The 16,044-nt window shown below is 42.4% G+C and overlaps 1 protein-coding gene and 1 long non-coding RNA gene across 3 annotated transcripts in view; both read right to left on the bottom strand.

Moving 5' to 3' along the window:
• LOC309708432 (voltage-gated delayed rectifier potassium channel KCNH1) overlaps window positions 1–16,044 on the bottom strand; it is a 106,810-nt gene that overhangs the window by 49,127 nt on the left and 41,639 nt on the right. For both annotated transcript variants that reach the window (XM_082536483.1, XM_082536484.1), the window contains exons 8-9: window positions 7,280–7,479; window positions 5,732–5,984 (exon numbers count right to left, since the gene is read on the bottom strand). In XM_082536483.1, coding sequence (XP_082392609.1) covers window positions 5,732–5,984; window positions 7,280–7,479 — 453 coding nt within the window. The remainder of the gene's footprint in view (window positions 1–5,731; window positions 5,985–7,279; window positions 7,480–16,044) is intronic.
• LOC309708449 lies at window positions 3,386–5,001 on the bottom strand. Its single transcript, XR_014277268.1, has 2 exons — window positions 4,719–5,001; window positions 3,386–4,003 (listed from the first exon to the last, which is right to left on the bottom strand). It is a non-coding gene; the product is annotated as an uncharacterized lncRNA (long non-coding RNA).

Genomic DNA, 16,044 nt, shown 5'->3' with positions numbered 1-16,044 from the left:
GGGAGAAATGAAAAAACATGACTCTCACAGTGCACCTGGTGCTCTCCAGATGAGAGAAGGCCCAATGCAGCAGGTAGATGATGTTCGGCTGGTAGGCAAACTGCAGCGGGTCTAGGTCTCTCCCGACTAATGGGCGAAGGTGGTGTAGTATGATCCTCTCCGTGGTCTTCATCAGGTGTGAAGTCAGTGCAAAGGGTCTGAAGTGGTTCGGCTCCTTGGGGTGCGTTGTCTTTGGGACCGGCACCACGCAGGAGGTCTTCCACAGAATGGGGACCCTCTCCAGACAGAGACTGAGGTTAAAGATGTATGTGATAGCCTCATAAAGTTGATCTGCACAGTCCCTCAATAGTCTGGAGCTGATTCCATCTGGACCCGTGGCCTACCTGGTTTTCATCTTCCTCAGCTGACTCTCTGTTCATTCCCTCTGTGTTTCCAGATCTGAAAGCCCTCCAAAAATTGTGGCATAGGCACACTTTTTTCAGGTCATCTCTGAATAAGCCTATGATTCAGAAGTTCATTCATGAGGATGATTGCAATTGGGTTGCTGGTAAGACCTGTTTACAGTGTAGGAGGTGCTCCAGTCATCCACAGGATTTTCTCCCTTTCTCCCAGAGTTGCTGTCCAGCAGAAAGCTGTGGGGTTGCTGGACCTGATTAAAGAAAGCTGGGAGGAAGGTACAAGCCTGGCTAAGAATACGATTCAATACACGCTGGACCTGAGAGCAAAGCTGCACACATTGGGGAGGTTATGACCTTTAGTGGTCACGTGGCAAATGGGTGAGGTAGACTATGAGGTGGTGCGGTGAAACAGAGGTGGAGCCACACAGGTATATCACCTCAATCTCCTAGAAACATGGAGAGATGCTGAGAGGCTTCTCTGATGAGTCTGAAGGAGAGAGATTAGTTGGGGCCAGAGGTGCCAAATTCGATCATTCCCATCTTCCTCCATTGTGATGACCATCTCACACAGGTCCAGAGAGCAGATGTTGCTACACTGCAACAGGAGTTTGTAGATGTGTTCCCCTCTGCCCAGCCATATGATTCCCATGGAGTGCCCCTTTGAAACACAGCCTGGTGTGACCCTGCGTTCACAACCTTACAGGTTACCTGAGCACAAGAGACAAATGGTTCAAAAGGAGTTGGCTGAAATGCTAAAGCTGGGAGTAATAGAAGAGTCACACAGCACGTGGTGTAGCCCCATTGTTTTTGGAGTAAAGAAAGATGGGGCTATATGGTTCTGTGTTGAATATCTCAAGGTGAATGAGATCTCACAGTTTGATGCCACGGGTCGACGAGCTCCTGGACTGGTTAGGCACTGCTCACTTTTTGTTACAATGCTTCTTCGGTTTGGCTTGTGTCAGATCCCCAGCGCCTCATGGACCGCATGCTGTGTCCACAAGCTACATATACTGCTTCTACCTAGATGATGTTGTCATCCACAGTGAGACCTGGGTGGAGCATGTGCAGTGGGTGGCAGGGGAGACTGGCTTTCGCAGCCGGTGAGCATCTTCTAATCATGCCTTCCCTATTTCAGTAGTGGCCATGCCGGAAAGGAAAAAGGAGTTGTGATAGTGTATTACACAGACAGATTTTCTCATCAGTCCAAAGAATATTTTCCCAAAAGACTAATCAAGATGTTTTTTGGGCAAATGTGAAATGAAACTTTGTGCTCTTTTTGGTCAGCAGTACATCACAAGGTTTGGACAGCTGATGTGTGACCTTTTTCTATATTCTAGTGGTAGATGAATAGTAATAATAGTGGTAGATGAACATTTGACTCTAAAATGTATGTTTCAGGGTTCCTGGGTTGTTGATCCAGTGTTTTCAGTTTGTTTATGTTCACTGTTTATAGTCCATGTGTTTCCTGTCTTAGTGTGGTAACCTTCTGACTATGTGCATTATGTCTAGTTCCACGTCCTGTTGTGATTAGTTACATTAAGTTCAGCTGTGTACTCAACACTCTCTTATCACCATCATCATTAGCCTGTGTATTTAAGTCCTCAGTTTCCCTCAGTTCCTTGTCTTGTCATTGTAGTTGTCAATTCCGCATGTGTATTTCAGTTCAGTTTGTCCCTGCTTCGTCTCCGCTGCCAGACGTTTCCGCACCTGCTGGTCCTGCTTCATCTCCACCACCCACAGCTCCCATGCCATCGCCTGTAGCTCCTCCACCCGCGACTCCCACATCGTCACCTGCAGCTCCTCTACCCGCAGCTCCCACGCCATCGCCTGCAGGATCCACCTCGTCTGGTCCTGCATGCCAGCCACCTGCCAAGCTGCCCAACAGCCTCCATTCACAGCTTGCCCTGTGTCACTGCCATTTTCTATGCGGGCCGTCCTCTGGATTGGCTCTAGCGCTGCTGTTGGCCATGGGGCTGCCCGACTGAACTGATTCATCTCAGCTTCTGGCAACGGTGCAGTCCTACTGAACTGATTCATCTCAGCTGCTGGCCATGGGGCTGCCCACCTGAACTGATTCAACTCAGCCGCTGGCCACGTGGCAACCCACCAGAACTAATCAATTTTAGACAGCCTTCGTTCTCATCATGCAGAAAGTAACAAATAATCTGCCAAGTGTGTGTGTCTAACTAGAAGCAATAGCGTTTGAAAGACACCATTGATCTGTTATTTATATTTGGTCCACATAGTGTGGAGGGTTAATAGCACTACTATGAGAGCGTACAATGGACAATAAATCATTTTTGTTTCAACAAATGGGCTATAAGAAATGTACAAATTAGTTACTCGGCAATGGGGAAGGTGTAATATAATTAGCTCACAAATTAGCCTATAATTAGCTCATTTGCCTAATTATAGGCCAACTTCCAACCTTCCTTTTATCTAAAAAAATTGTGAAAGAGTAGTGGTAAAACAGCTAACTTATCATCTGAAGAGGAATGGAGTTTTTTCCTATCTGTGCTAGGATCAATTCTGTTCAATATCAATAAAAGGCATAGCATACATTTTCACTCCTATGCAGGTACCCAGCTTTATCTAGCCACAAACCAGATGATACACATCAATTAGTTAAACTATAGGACTGCCTTAAGACACAAAGGCCTGGATGATCTCTAATGCTTCTAAATTCATATAAAACTAAAACTCCTAAATATCTTTGAATTTTTGAACAGGATATGACCTGCAATTTGCATATTAAATTAACATGTAGGATTCCTTTCTTTCATATACACAATGTTTCTAAATTAGAAACATCTTTTCTCAGGGTGATCCTGAAAAACGAGGTCAGGCAAGGTTAGACTTCTTGACTACTGGAATTCATTATTATCAGCAGAGGCGGAGCCAGACATTTGAAACACCCGGGGCTTAGCCCTAAAGGGTAGTATGCATGTGGTATTTTATTTTTTATTTTTTTTTTTTTTGGGGGGGGGGGGGGGGGGGGGGTTTAGAAATGACTGAAAGATTAATAGGCTCTGTTTTGAGTTTTGTTCAAAAAAGAATGACTTCATATAGGGAAAAATATATATCACATGTGCAGGACATCTTAAACTAGTTTTTTAATTAAGCAGCAAGACAGAACAAAGTCGGGGCTGTATCAAGACACAGGGACTAAACCCCAATTCAACCAGACCCAGAACTGATCCGGAATTAAAACAGGACTACAACAGTTCAAAATCAGGACTACTGAGGACTTAACCAAGACAGAACCAGAATCAGAACTAGATGATAGTAGCACTAAAAATCATCATAGACCTGCACTACACTTATTTTTTAATTCCACCAAAGTACAATATTTAGATTGAGAAAAGTTTATATAATTATTTATCCTTGTTGTGCGAACAAGCCTGCATAACTTAATAAATATAGAATTTGAAAAATAGCAAACCTAAAAAGAAACACTAGGTACGAGATACATGAGGACCTATGATACGGTGATACTTTTGGCAAATGACCATTTGACTAACATGTGTGTCTCACCTGCTCTTGTTCATCTCTGTTCTGTCCTCATTCTCCATCTCCCTCTCTGTTCCTCTCTCTCCCTCTTTGTGCTGACAATCATCAAATATACAGTTGAAACCACATATTTATTTATGTACTGTTCAGATCAAAACACAAACACTTTTTAATTGTAACATCAAATCGGACTAAATGTTTATTTTTTTAGATTGATAAATATAAAAAACATATTTGTTAACTTTAAGAGTAAAGAGAGAAACTATCTGTATTTCTTAATTGCAAATGGCACCAAATTGTATTCAAACTGAGCCACACTTATGGAGCTCCACAGTTCTTTTCCTGGTGTTTTGGTTGACATCTCTTGATTTTCCCATTTCAAAAAAACAGGCTCTGTGTTTTGCCTTATATGCATCCACAGCTGTGCCACCAGTTTACTCACATGGACTCTACTAACCTATCAGAAGCTTCTTCAGCTCAGAATGGAATCGTCTGGAGTTTCTTACTAATTAACAATAAACTTAATGTATATGTACTCCTAAATTTGATCAAAGTGATAAAAAATAGACAGCTCTGTCTCTCTTTATTCTGACATTTAACGAATTCAAAAGATATTTCAATATTTATCTAAAACAAAAGTTTACTCTAAATTGATGTTGTACAGTAAAAATGTTTTATGTTTTCTCCCTAAAGTGTATGTAAATATCTGGTTACAAATGTGAATATCCTGCTGTGTACTGAAATCCCTCTTGTTTTGCATAGAAATATACTGAACAACATACAAAGCATAATATACAAAATAACATTTACCTGAGTTTTTTCTTTGAAAGAAGCCTCTAATGTCCATTCTTATATTTCAGTACATAACTGAAACCGATTTAGTCGGGGAGGGTAAGAACTGAAAATATGAAATAAACACACGTAAGCTAAGACTCTAAAAAAAATAGCATTTGTTCGGCTTTTCATTTCGCCATTTGTTGATTCACTTGAAGAGCGAGTAACGTAATATTGGTCAAGTGATCAGTTTGATATCAATCTTTCGTGATGCACCGTCATATTTACATTATTTGTACGGTATGAATGATTCTCTTTGGTAACTGGTCAAACTTAAGCTCTCCTTAGTATGGCTGGCTCCGTTTCTCCAACAGCGCACACAGGCAGCAGCTGCCCCGCCCCCTCGCTCAGTCACTTAGTGCCTGAGCTCGGATCATACCAATATCAGGGGGGATTCACGCACAGTCGTAAATTCCCACAGTGTGCACTATGTGCTTCGAATATTGTGTGTACTTTTTGTTTTATACAGTTGTCAGCCAGACATCTAACTATGAAAAAATTACACTCCAAAAGACCCCGGGCTTCTGACAAAACAACCCGGGCTTAAGCCCAGTAAGCCACCCCCACGCTCCGCCCCTGATTATCAGGCTGTCCTAAAGACTCCTTTAAAAGCCTTCCGTTGATCCAAAATACTGCAGAAAGAGTAGGGGATGAGAACTAGAAATGGAGAGCTTTTTTTGACAAATCATAAAGTTAGGACTAGATCAGGTGAACATGAATCCTCCCTTAGTTATGCTGCAGTAGCTCTAGGCTACTTAGATACCATTAATTGCTGCCTCTCTTCCACAGCATGTCTTTTGTCCGGTCTTCCCCACTCTCATCCCCTATGGTCGCGGCAGATGGCTGCCCCTTCATGAGCTGGGTTCTGCTACAGGTTTCTTCCTGCTTAAAAGCAAGTTTTTCCTTCCCACTGTCACACTGTCTTTTAAAAAGACTAAAGCTTCATTTTTTAACAATCTTAGCCTTATTCTCTAACTGAAGACCCTCACCTAAAATGGCCACCACCTCATCGTCCTGGATGACCTCCAGCGATCCTGACACGACGAAGCAAAGGCTGTCCACGCTCTCTCCAGCATGATAGATAAGGTCACCAGGGGCACTGTGGATGGTCTGAAACTCCATGGCCAGAGCCCGCAGGCAGCCATCACTGGCCAGGCGAAATGCCGGGTGTTCCTTAAACACCTTCCTGTTGAGGTGGACACAGATGTCTGCTCGCATGTCCTTTGGACAAATCTGCAGCACCTGCAAACAGAGTTAGACCAAGGTGACGTCACACAGAGCCAGATAAATAATGATCATTGCTAAAATGTCATCAGTAGTTATATTCAGGATTTCCTAAGCTGACGTGAAAACAGAAATACAGTTAATGCAGACATAATGATGCTGCCCTTTTTATGCTTCATTTCCATGCTGATGAACTACATTCTACTTACTGTTCACCAGCAGTTCACCAGCAACTTTTGAAACTTATGAAATCCTTGAGATTGTTTTTCACTGTATCATCAAAACATTTAAAAACTAATATCAATAAAAACTGAAGTTGCACATGGAATAAACATTGTTCCACTGCCAAACCTTTTGGTCATGACTGCCTGAAGTATTGACTAAGTACAGGATTGGCTGTGGCACCTTCCTGATGTATTCATGGATCTTTGTTGTTTTATCCTGGACAACAAAGACACTAACTAGTTCTTGGCCTCCTTCCTTCTCTTTAGCATACAGTCTCAAGATGCTCGATTTAGGGTTTATACCCTCCATGCATGGTAATCAGCTTTGTTGTCTTGATGTCAGTGGCTTCTATGTCCTCCTTTGGCCATATTATTATTCCAGCAAGGTATCCGGTGGCCAGTGGGGCATAAGTGTCGATTGCCCAGATCTTGTTCATTCCATTCAGCTGACTGCTCAGGACTTGTCTTACTCTTTGCAGGTATTTAGTGGTTGCAGTTTTCGTAGCAGCCTCTTCATGGAAATATATTGTGATTTATTTGTGCAGAAGAGTATGAATGGTTCCATCCATCCATCCATCCATTCGCTTCCGCTTATCCTTTTCAGGGTCGCGGGGGGCGCTGGAGCCTATCCCAGCTGTCATAGGGCGAGAGGCAGGGTACACCCTGGACAGGTCGCCAGTCTGTCGCAGGGCCAACACACAGGGACAGACAACCATTCGCACTCACATTCGTTCGCACATTCACACCTAGTGACAATTTGGATTTTCCAATTAACCTATCCCCACAAGCTGCATGTCTTTGGACGGTGGGAGGAAGCCGGAGTACCCGGAGGGAACCCACGCAAACACGGGGAGAACATGCAAACTCCACACAGAAAGACCCCGGCCTGGTGTTGGAAATGAATGGTTCCATTTTTTCAAAACTAACTTAAAAATTTAAGAATTCTGGTTTCAGTTTGGTTGGGCAGTGATGCTACTGCTAAAACTGTAGCTATAACTGTATAGAAGCAAAAATTCATAATAAATAAAAATACAACCACAACCAGCTGTTTCACTTCCAATAACACAATGATTTGGACTGAATTCTTACCTTGTCAGTATCAATGCCTCTTGACATGGACCAGGTGGACACAATGTAGTCCATCACACGCTCACTCAAGCCTTTAGGGACCTGGTAGAGCTTGAGGAAGTCTCTCACACTGTTGAGCATCTCATGGTACCTGTTGGTGTTGGCATACATCTGCTGGAAGATGGTGGTGACGTTACCAAAAATGGTGGCATACAGCAGCGCTGTAAACAGAGGACAAAAAACATTAAGTTCTTATACTTCTCTACAAAACCTACTGTTACATTGTAGATGTTATATTGTCAAACCTGTCTTTATTATTCACAAAACAGAATTTCAGTGTCGCAGCAATCACTTCAGTCACTTGTAGATGTGCTCAAATACCATATTATAAGATATGAAATGCTAAAAACTTATTGTGTTACAGAATAAGTTTAAACAGAAAATACAAAAATGTGAAGACCATACGAAAGTCCAGTATGAGATGCATGAAATGCCTTTATCCATTAACTATCTAATTCCATTGACCACTGCCACAGTCATGCGAATAAACTCTGCTTAAGCTGACAGAGGACTCTGAAGAGTCTTTTGATTCAAACAACGACAAATTACTCTGATAAATAATATGAAGGCGTCACATCAGACCATAGAAGATCTAACTCATCAGTCCAGGAATCTGCAGTCAATTTTCACTTACAGCCCTGTGACTGCTCTGTCAATGACGAGGATGCACACATCCTTGACAGGGAGGAATGCTGGTTGAGGCCATTTATATGAAAAGGGAAAGACCGTCTCTGAATCGCAGAGGGGGCCAAAGGGTACATCTTTCACCATCTCCCAATGCAGTGACTGCATCCTCTCTGTCAATGGCGCCCATGGCCATTGATCAATGGTCACTGATCAATGGTCAGTGGTCACTAACATATTAATGACCATGAAACTGACCTCACGGCCCACTTTTAATCAGTGGTGCTAGGTTGGGTAGGAAATTTCTATCCATAGCAATGCTAGAATACTTGTACAAGTTGTCTGAAATTTCTGAAACTCCTCATTATATCAGCTACAAATAGCTCCTCATTTAGCTCCTAGTTCAAAGAGATTGAAGTGAAAGATAATAAAAAGTGACAGGTTTTTGAAAGTTTTTTTGAAATCAACAGCAGAGAAAAGACCAGATTTGTAAAAGCACATCAACATGTTGTGTGATTCACTTAATAGACCTCAAAACACTCTTTGAAATAACAATGACAAAGAAGTGTTCCGGAAAGAAACATAATTTCAGTTTTATCATCTGTTTACTTGCTGTTAATCAGGCACTTAAATGTAAATGCTCAATAGTTGCAACTGATTTTTTATGGTTTAAGGTTTTTGTTCAGTGAAATCACAGTAGAGGACGGTGCAGAAGTTTAGTAATCTTACAGCATTGAAAGGTTTGAATCTCCTTGTTGACTCTGGCCTTTTTTTGTGGAGTTTTAATGTTCTTACTGTGTCTGTGTGGGTGCTCTGGCTTCCTCCCACAGTCCTAACATATGCTTATAACATATACCAAGTTAACTGGGGATTCTAAATTGATCATCATTTTTGTTATAAAGTGCCGTGTGACTGTTTTTAACTGTGGCTTGTGTACTACATTACAGGACTGGCATTCATTTTGTGCTGTAAATCATACAGAGACATTCATTTCCCAGCCCAGACTAACATATTAAAAAAGACAAAATCTCTGATTAGCTATTCTCACCTCATGTAAGTGATCATTTGAGAGGTGCTCTAAGCAAGAGGACATTTCTAGCAAACAGGCATTTTTTTTTACTCTAAAGATGTTTCTTTGGAAAGTTCTGTTGTATTTCCTACAAGGTAATGAACGTGTGCACTGGTGTTTCTCTGTATAAAAAAATTAACCTTTAGCAAATCCACAGCTCAGCCCATCAGTTGAGCCCATACAGTCTATCCCTGACTCAGCTGCTCTCCCTCACTGCCTGTCAGCAGTATGCACTCTGGGTCATCAGATCAATGCCGACCCCATCCAGCATGCAGCAGGAGCCTGCTGTCATCCACTATGAACACAGTCAAAGTGTGGAGCTGACCGCAGCATAGAGAACTTGCTGTGACCTCCCGAAAGGTTACTGTGCAGCCTCAGCACAGAGGTGGAGCTGAGTTGGTGTTAAAACAATAACAGCAGGTTCAGAACAGATGCCAGGTCTATAGGTCCACTACTGAGCTGTTGTGCGCAGCAGTTAAGATGTTTCTTATTTTGTAACATTAATTTATTCACAAACACACTCAAAGCTGAAACTTCTCTCCCATCTACCAAAGCAGTCAAGCTGCTTTAAAAAAAAAAAACTTAACTAACTTAACTAGTTAACTTCATGTTAAATGACTGTTAACAAACCTGTCTTCTGTGCCTTTTTCAAGTTTCAAGCCTTCCCTATGTCTATTCCTCGCCACTTCCCAATTCTTATGTACAGTCGTGTAAATATTTGTGATAGGTCATGTTGGGTTATTGTGGATTTGGGTGTCTTCTCACTTGGAGTTCTTCTCACTGAATAAAACATGTGTGATTTGATCGCTGAGTTTACTGAGCCTGCTTTTGGGTCCTTTTAGTTGCGCAGGCCTCTGGGCTGCCCTGTGACAGTACAGACTGGTCAAGCCATGGACCCAACAGACCCGGTTCGCTCTGCAATTGCCAAGCAAGGTGTGTAATTAGGACAATATGAACAGGTTCTACAACATCTAACTGAACAATGTAAATCTATTGGGGGTAAGCAGGATGAGATCTTACCCAACATTTGGGAATGACAAACTGCAACTCACCCCGAGCTGGTTCTGTGCTGAACCAGGGGAGGAGCACTGGCTTAGGCTGAAGTGTTTCTCACGTTCTGTCCAGTTTCCATGTGTCCGTATGATGCTATTCTGGGTGAGTTTAAAAAGACCTTTTCTTATCTTGCTTTTGAGGGCAGTGCGGCAAAGAGATTAAATTAAATTAAATTAAATCTCAGGCAGGGAAACGCAGTACAGCAGAATTTATTATTGATTTTTGCACCGTGGGGTTTTCCATCATACCCTGAATGATCAGATGCAGGACCACCTGGCTTCCTGTGATGAGCTGGCCACATTCAAGGATTTGGTTGAGAGGAACTACTGAACCTAGTGATCTTTCTTCCTTTCCGCTCCCATTTCTCGTTCCGGTCCAGCTCCTTTGGCAGTTACTTCTGAAGAAAGGAAAAGGTACGAGGTATGGGGATACGGGTAGGCGGATCCACGGTTAGCTCTAAGCCCTGTCTAATGCTCCCTGTGACTATTAGCTTGCCCCGTGTGTCTCACTCATTGAATGCGCTCATAGATTTGGGCACTGAGCAGAGCTTAATCGACTTCGATTTCGTCAGTGAGCTTTGCCTTCCACTCACAAGACCCTCTGCAGTTTGCATACCAGCCCCACTTAAGGGGTGGACAATGCAGTGATACATCTGCAGCAGAGAGCGTATTCCTCCCTCAACAGACACAACACCACAGTTCGGATAATGTTCTTTGACTTCTCTAGTGCCTTCAACACCATCTAGCCTGGGCTGCTGAGAGAGAAGTTGGAGGACATGCAGGTAGAGGCTCCACTGGTCCAGTGGATCAGCGACTACCTGACAGGCAGACCACAGTTTGTGAGACTGCAGAGCTGTGTGTCAGAGAGTCTGAACAGCAATATTGGAGCACTCCGGGGAACTGTTCTGTCCCCTTTCCTCTTCACCATCTATAGGGCCGACTTCAAGTACATCACAGACACTTGTCTCCTCCAGAAATTCTCTGATGACACGGCCATTATTGGAAGTGTGGGCATGGGAAGGGAAGAGAAGTACAGAGGACTGATCAATCGTGAGGTGGTGTGAGGTGAGCCACCTGCAGATGAATGTGGCCAAAACAAAGGAGCTGATGGAGGACTTCTGAAGAAACAGATCCTGCATTGGTGAGACTGACGTCGAAATAGTCACATCCTACAAGTATCTGGGAGTTCATCTGGATCACAAGCTGGAGTCGTCTGCCAACACAGAAGCTGCCTACAAAAAGGGTTTGAGCTGATTTTACTTCCTATGAAGGCTCAGATCCTTATGCGGCAAGCTGCTCTATACGTTTTATCAGTCTGTTGTTGGGAGCACCATCTTCTTTGCTGGGGTGTGCTGAGGTGCGGGCATCAAAGAGAAGGACACAAAAAGACTGAACAAAGTCATCAGGAAGGCTGAGTCTGTTGCTAGCATGAAGCTTGCCACCCTGGAGGTGGTGATCAGTAACAAAATGCTGGGAAGAGTGCTGGCAATCATGGACAATGACTCCCACCCACTCCATAACACACTGGACAATCTGAAGAGCAGTTTCAGCAACATGTTCCTTCAACCTTGCTGCCTGAGGGAATGTTACAGGAGGTCGTTCCTTCCCACTGCTATCGGAATCTTTAATTTATCTACGTGGATCAGATCTACACATGTGGAACAGCATTAATCACACCTCAATGCACCCTGGTCACTTTTGTACACCATGACATATTTTCACACATATTTGTCTTTTTATATTTATATGTATATTTATGTTTATACCTATATCTCTATATTTATCTATTTATCTTAATATATATCTATCATAACTCTGTTTCTACACTCCTATTATATGAGTGCTTGTTGTTTGTTGTAAACATGCTGATATGACAACTTAATTTCCCTAAGTTTCTCCGATTCTGATTCCCTTGAATCACTCACCTTTTCCACATTCAGGTTACTAGACGCTCTATCATTCTAGGTTTCCCATAGTTAGAGAAACACAATCCCCACATAGGTCGTAAAATCTCTGTGTGGGCTCTGTTTTACAATGCTTGCTTGAAAACCGTCTTCATGTTAAAGCCGAAAAATGTAAGTGTGGTACTTTCCCATGAATCCCTGGCTAAGTCTGTGTTCCCCGCATGCTTCAAGAAATCCACAATCATCCCTTTGCCCAAGAACAACAAGCCCTCATGCCAGAATGACTACCGGCCAGTTGCACTGACTTCAGTGGTTACGGAGGTGTGCGAGACGCTGTTCAAGAACTTTATCTCTTCCTCCATCCCAAACACCACAGATCCGCTCCAGTTCGCCTACTGACCTAACAGATCCACAGAGGATGCCATCGCCCATGTCCTGCACACCACCCTTAGCCACGTGGACAAGAAACAGAGTAACTATGTGAGACTGCTGTTTTTTGATTACAGTTCAGCGTTTAACACAAGAGTGCCCAGTAGACTGTTCACTAAGCTAAAGGATCTAGGACTCAACAGTCGTCTGTGTGCATGGGTGTTGGACTTCCTCACTGGCAGAACTCAGGTGGTGAGGGTGGGCAGGTGCATCTCGAACAGCATCACCATCAGCACGGGAGCGCCACAGGGGTGTGTACTGTCGCCAGTGCTTTACTCCCTCTATACTTCAGACTGTGTGGCCACCAGTGTTGGTCAAGTTACTTGAAAAAAGTAATCATCAACTAATTACTGATTACTTCCCAAAAAGTAATCCCGTTACTTTACTGATTACTTATTTACAAAAGTAATCAGTTACTTAGTTACTTATTTACTTTTTAAAACATGATTTATCCCCTAAATAGGTAATAAAGCAATAGATCTTTTAGTCCAATTCTACTTTTACTGCATAATCCATCATATAAAATGTAATCAAATGAAAAAGTCTCTTTTTAAACTTGTTTTATTTGTTTAACATTTAAACCTAATTTCTGCATTTTCCAGCATATAAAATAAAATAGTTTTTTGTGTTTACACTCACTCTATCAAATAGATGCACGTAAAACACAGCAGAAAATAAATAAAATCAAAGACTCAGCGGTCCTGTTGCTCTATTTTCACCTGTAAAGCAGGAGTGGGGTAGGCGGAGGTTTGCCCTGGTGCAGGTGTGCCGCAGCGGTCAGTGGAAGGATACGGCAGTTTCTCTGTGAATCACACATTGCTGTGGCAGCGTACTGTCGGTGCTTACTCAGACATTTAGGGTTTTTTTCGCTGTAAAAAGAAGTTTTCTTCCCACGCAGTGAGCAGCGGACGCTAATGTTTTTATCACTTTTTACAGAATCAAACTCAAAGTAAGGTCAGTACTTCCACGCTTTAAACGCTGCACGCTCATACTCTCTCCCGCACTCGTTATATTATCCATTTTTGATCTGCACACAGCTGTCGCCACGAATGTCGCACTCGCTTACGTCATTGACATGAGACACTCTCGCAAAAAAATCATGGTTTTAGTAACGCAGTAACGCACCGTGCTTACGGGAAAGTAACAGTAATCTAATTACCTTTTCTGCAATAGTAATCCCTTACTTTACACGTTACTCAAAAAAAGGAATCAGATTACAGTAACGCGTAGCCCATCTCTGGTGGCCACCCATGGCTCCAATACCATTGTGAAGTTTGCTGATAGCACAGTGGTGTTGGGCGGCCTACATGGATAAAGTGGATCTCCTCAGACCTGGCATGGTCTGCCCACATTCAGGTCTAATCCAAAAAGGCTAGGCAGTGCCTGTATCATCTCCGACAACTGAGGAAGTTCAGGGTCTCTCCAGGGATCCTCAGGACTTTCTATACAGGCACTGTGGAGAGCATCCTCCATCACATCACATCCTGGTATGGGAGCAGCTGTGTCAGAGAACTGATCCATATGGCAGAACGCTGCTGCAGGGAAATTGAAGGCACCATCCGTCTCACTCTCAGAGAGGAACCAGACCCTGGCACAGGTCTACCCAATCTTCAATATGTACCACGATCTACCCATGGAGCTGCCCTCCATTGGGTCACCCAGGTGTGAGTTGAACAACTTCGCTATTAAAACATCATTTCTGGTGGGTGTCATTGGTTTTCCAAAGGAGCACATTTTGTTCCGTCACATAAGCTACCTACAGCCACTGAGACCCCCCTGGATAGGAACACTATTAGTTGAAAACTTGCCATATTTTTGCATGGTGCACAGTTTGTCCTCAATAAATTTGAGGAAACTACACAAATTGTAAATGAAAGAACAAAAGTCAGACCTAAAGCAGCAAATGAGCAGTATCTGAAAGACAAAAATTCAACAAAGACCTAAGTGACTATCAAGAAACATTTCTTAAAGAATTGAAATAGGGAGAAAAAGCTAGGCTATGTCACAATACAGAAAAGATGGACTGAAAATCAGTGGCAACAAGTTATGGAGTGATTAATACAAATTAGAAATTTTTGGTTCATTGTTAATATTTACAGAGGACATCAGGAGAGATGTACAAGATTGAGTGTCTACACCAATCTAATATAGTGAATGCGCTGTTATGGATGGGGCTGCATTTCAGCAAGTGGTGCTGGGGATTATAAATGCAGTGGCTTAATTTTTCAATATGACAAAGATCCGAAACACACTGCCAGTGCAGTAAAATTTGGATAGAGAAACACAAAATGGAATGATATTGGTCACGCAGTGACTCCACGGAGCTCAGGCTTCAACATTATTGAAGGGATCATTTTGACAGAAAACAAGTAAAGGCATTCAACCACCAAAGAACAGCTTTGGAATTACCTTTTTCCCAAAGATTGTTTCAAAAAATTACATGAAAGCGAAAGAGAGAAAGAAAGTTAAGGCTATGAAGGAATAAAGAATAAAGGATACAAATCTAGAATTGACTTTCAAGTTCATTAGGAAACGTTTTTGATTATGTCAAACATACTGTATTTTGATGTATGCTTTTCCATGTTTCAAGAAATTGCTGGACCTATTTACCATTTTTCTAGCAAAATACATAGAAATGGAGATGGCTCAAAACTTTTGCACATACATTTATCAGTATGAATGCATGTGTGTTTTTCACATTGGGCCATGTAGGTTTGTCCCCCCCCCCCCCCCCCTTTAATAATAACATCTTCATTCACTGAATTTTGTGTTTATCTTTGTGAAATACTTAAATCTGTTTGATGATCTCAAACATTTAAGTGTGGTAAATATACCAAAAACAAATTTGGGAAATCATGAAGGGGACAAACACTTGTTCACACCACTGTAGATGGCTTCTTGCACTCCTCTTTTAAGCCATCTATCTTCTTCTTCTTATCCTTTAGATGCAGATAGACAGCTGAATTTTGTCTTGTTGAAGTGGCTCTTCTATGTTGTGCCATGGGTTTACTGAGTGGCTGTTTCTTTTCTCCAGTGTATGTCCGAGCCTCACCGTACTGCATAGCATACACTATTTTGTTTGTATGCTATGCAGCTATTTTGTTTAGCTTGCGTTTGGGAGTTTTCTCCTTGGGATTAACCAGTTTTTGTCTGAGGGTGTTGCTGGGTCTGAAGTACACTGGGATGTCATGCGTGAATAAAATTCTCTTGAGTTTCTCTGATAAACCTGATAAACAAAGAATGACAGTGTTGTTCCGTTTGTCATTCTGTTTGCCCAAAGTTGGTGTCAGACCTTCTCTCCTGTGCATCTTTGCTGATTTGATGAAGGCCCAGTTGGGTTTAACAGTTTTCTTTAGATGTGTGTGTTCCTTTTCTTTCCCTTCTGGCTTAGAGGGAGCGTTTTCTACCCAGTGTTGCAGGGTCCTTATTACTGCAAATTTGTGTTCCACAAGGTAGTGGGAGTCAAAGAGTAGGTACTGGTCTGTGTCTGTGGGCTTCGGGTAAACTTCAGTGTTAAGGTTTCCATTCTCCTCAATGTGCACTGCAAAAATGGCAAACTATTATTCTGTAACTACTGTACTCTGTACCACCATTTGGTTTTAGAGCTAAAGAAGATTCTTGGTTGAGAGATGAAATGTCCTCAAGAAA

The sequence above is a fragment of the Aulonocara stuartgranti genome, assembly GCF_965226115.1.
Source record: "Aulonocara stuartgranti genome assembly, chromosome: 6".
Lineage (NCBI taxonomy): Eukaryota > Metazoa > Chordata > Actinopteri > Cichliformes > Cichlidae > Aulonocara > Aulonocara stuartgranti.
The sequence above is the reverse complement of the archived record's forward strand: the minus strand, read 5'-3'. Positions and strand labels throughout refer to the sequence as shown.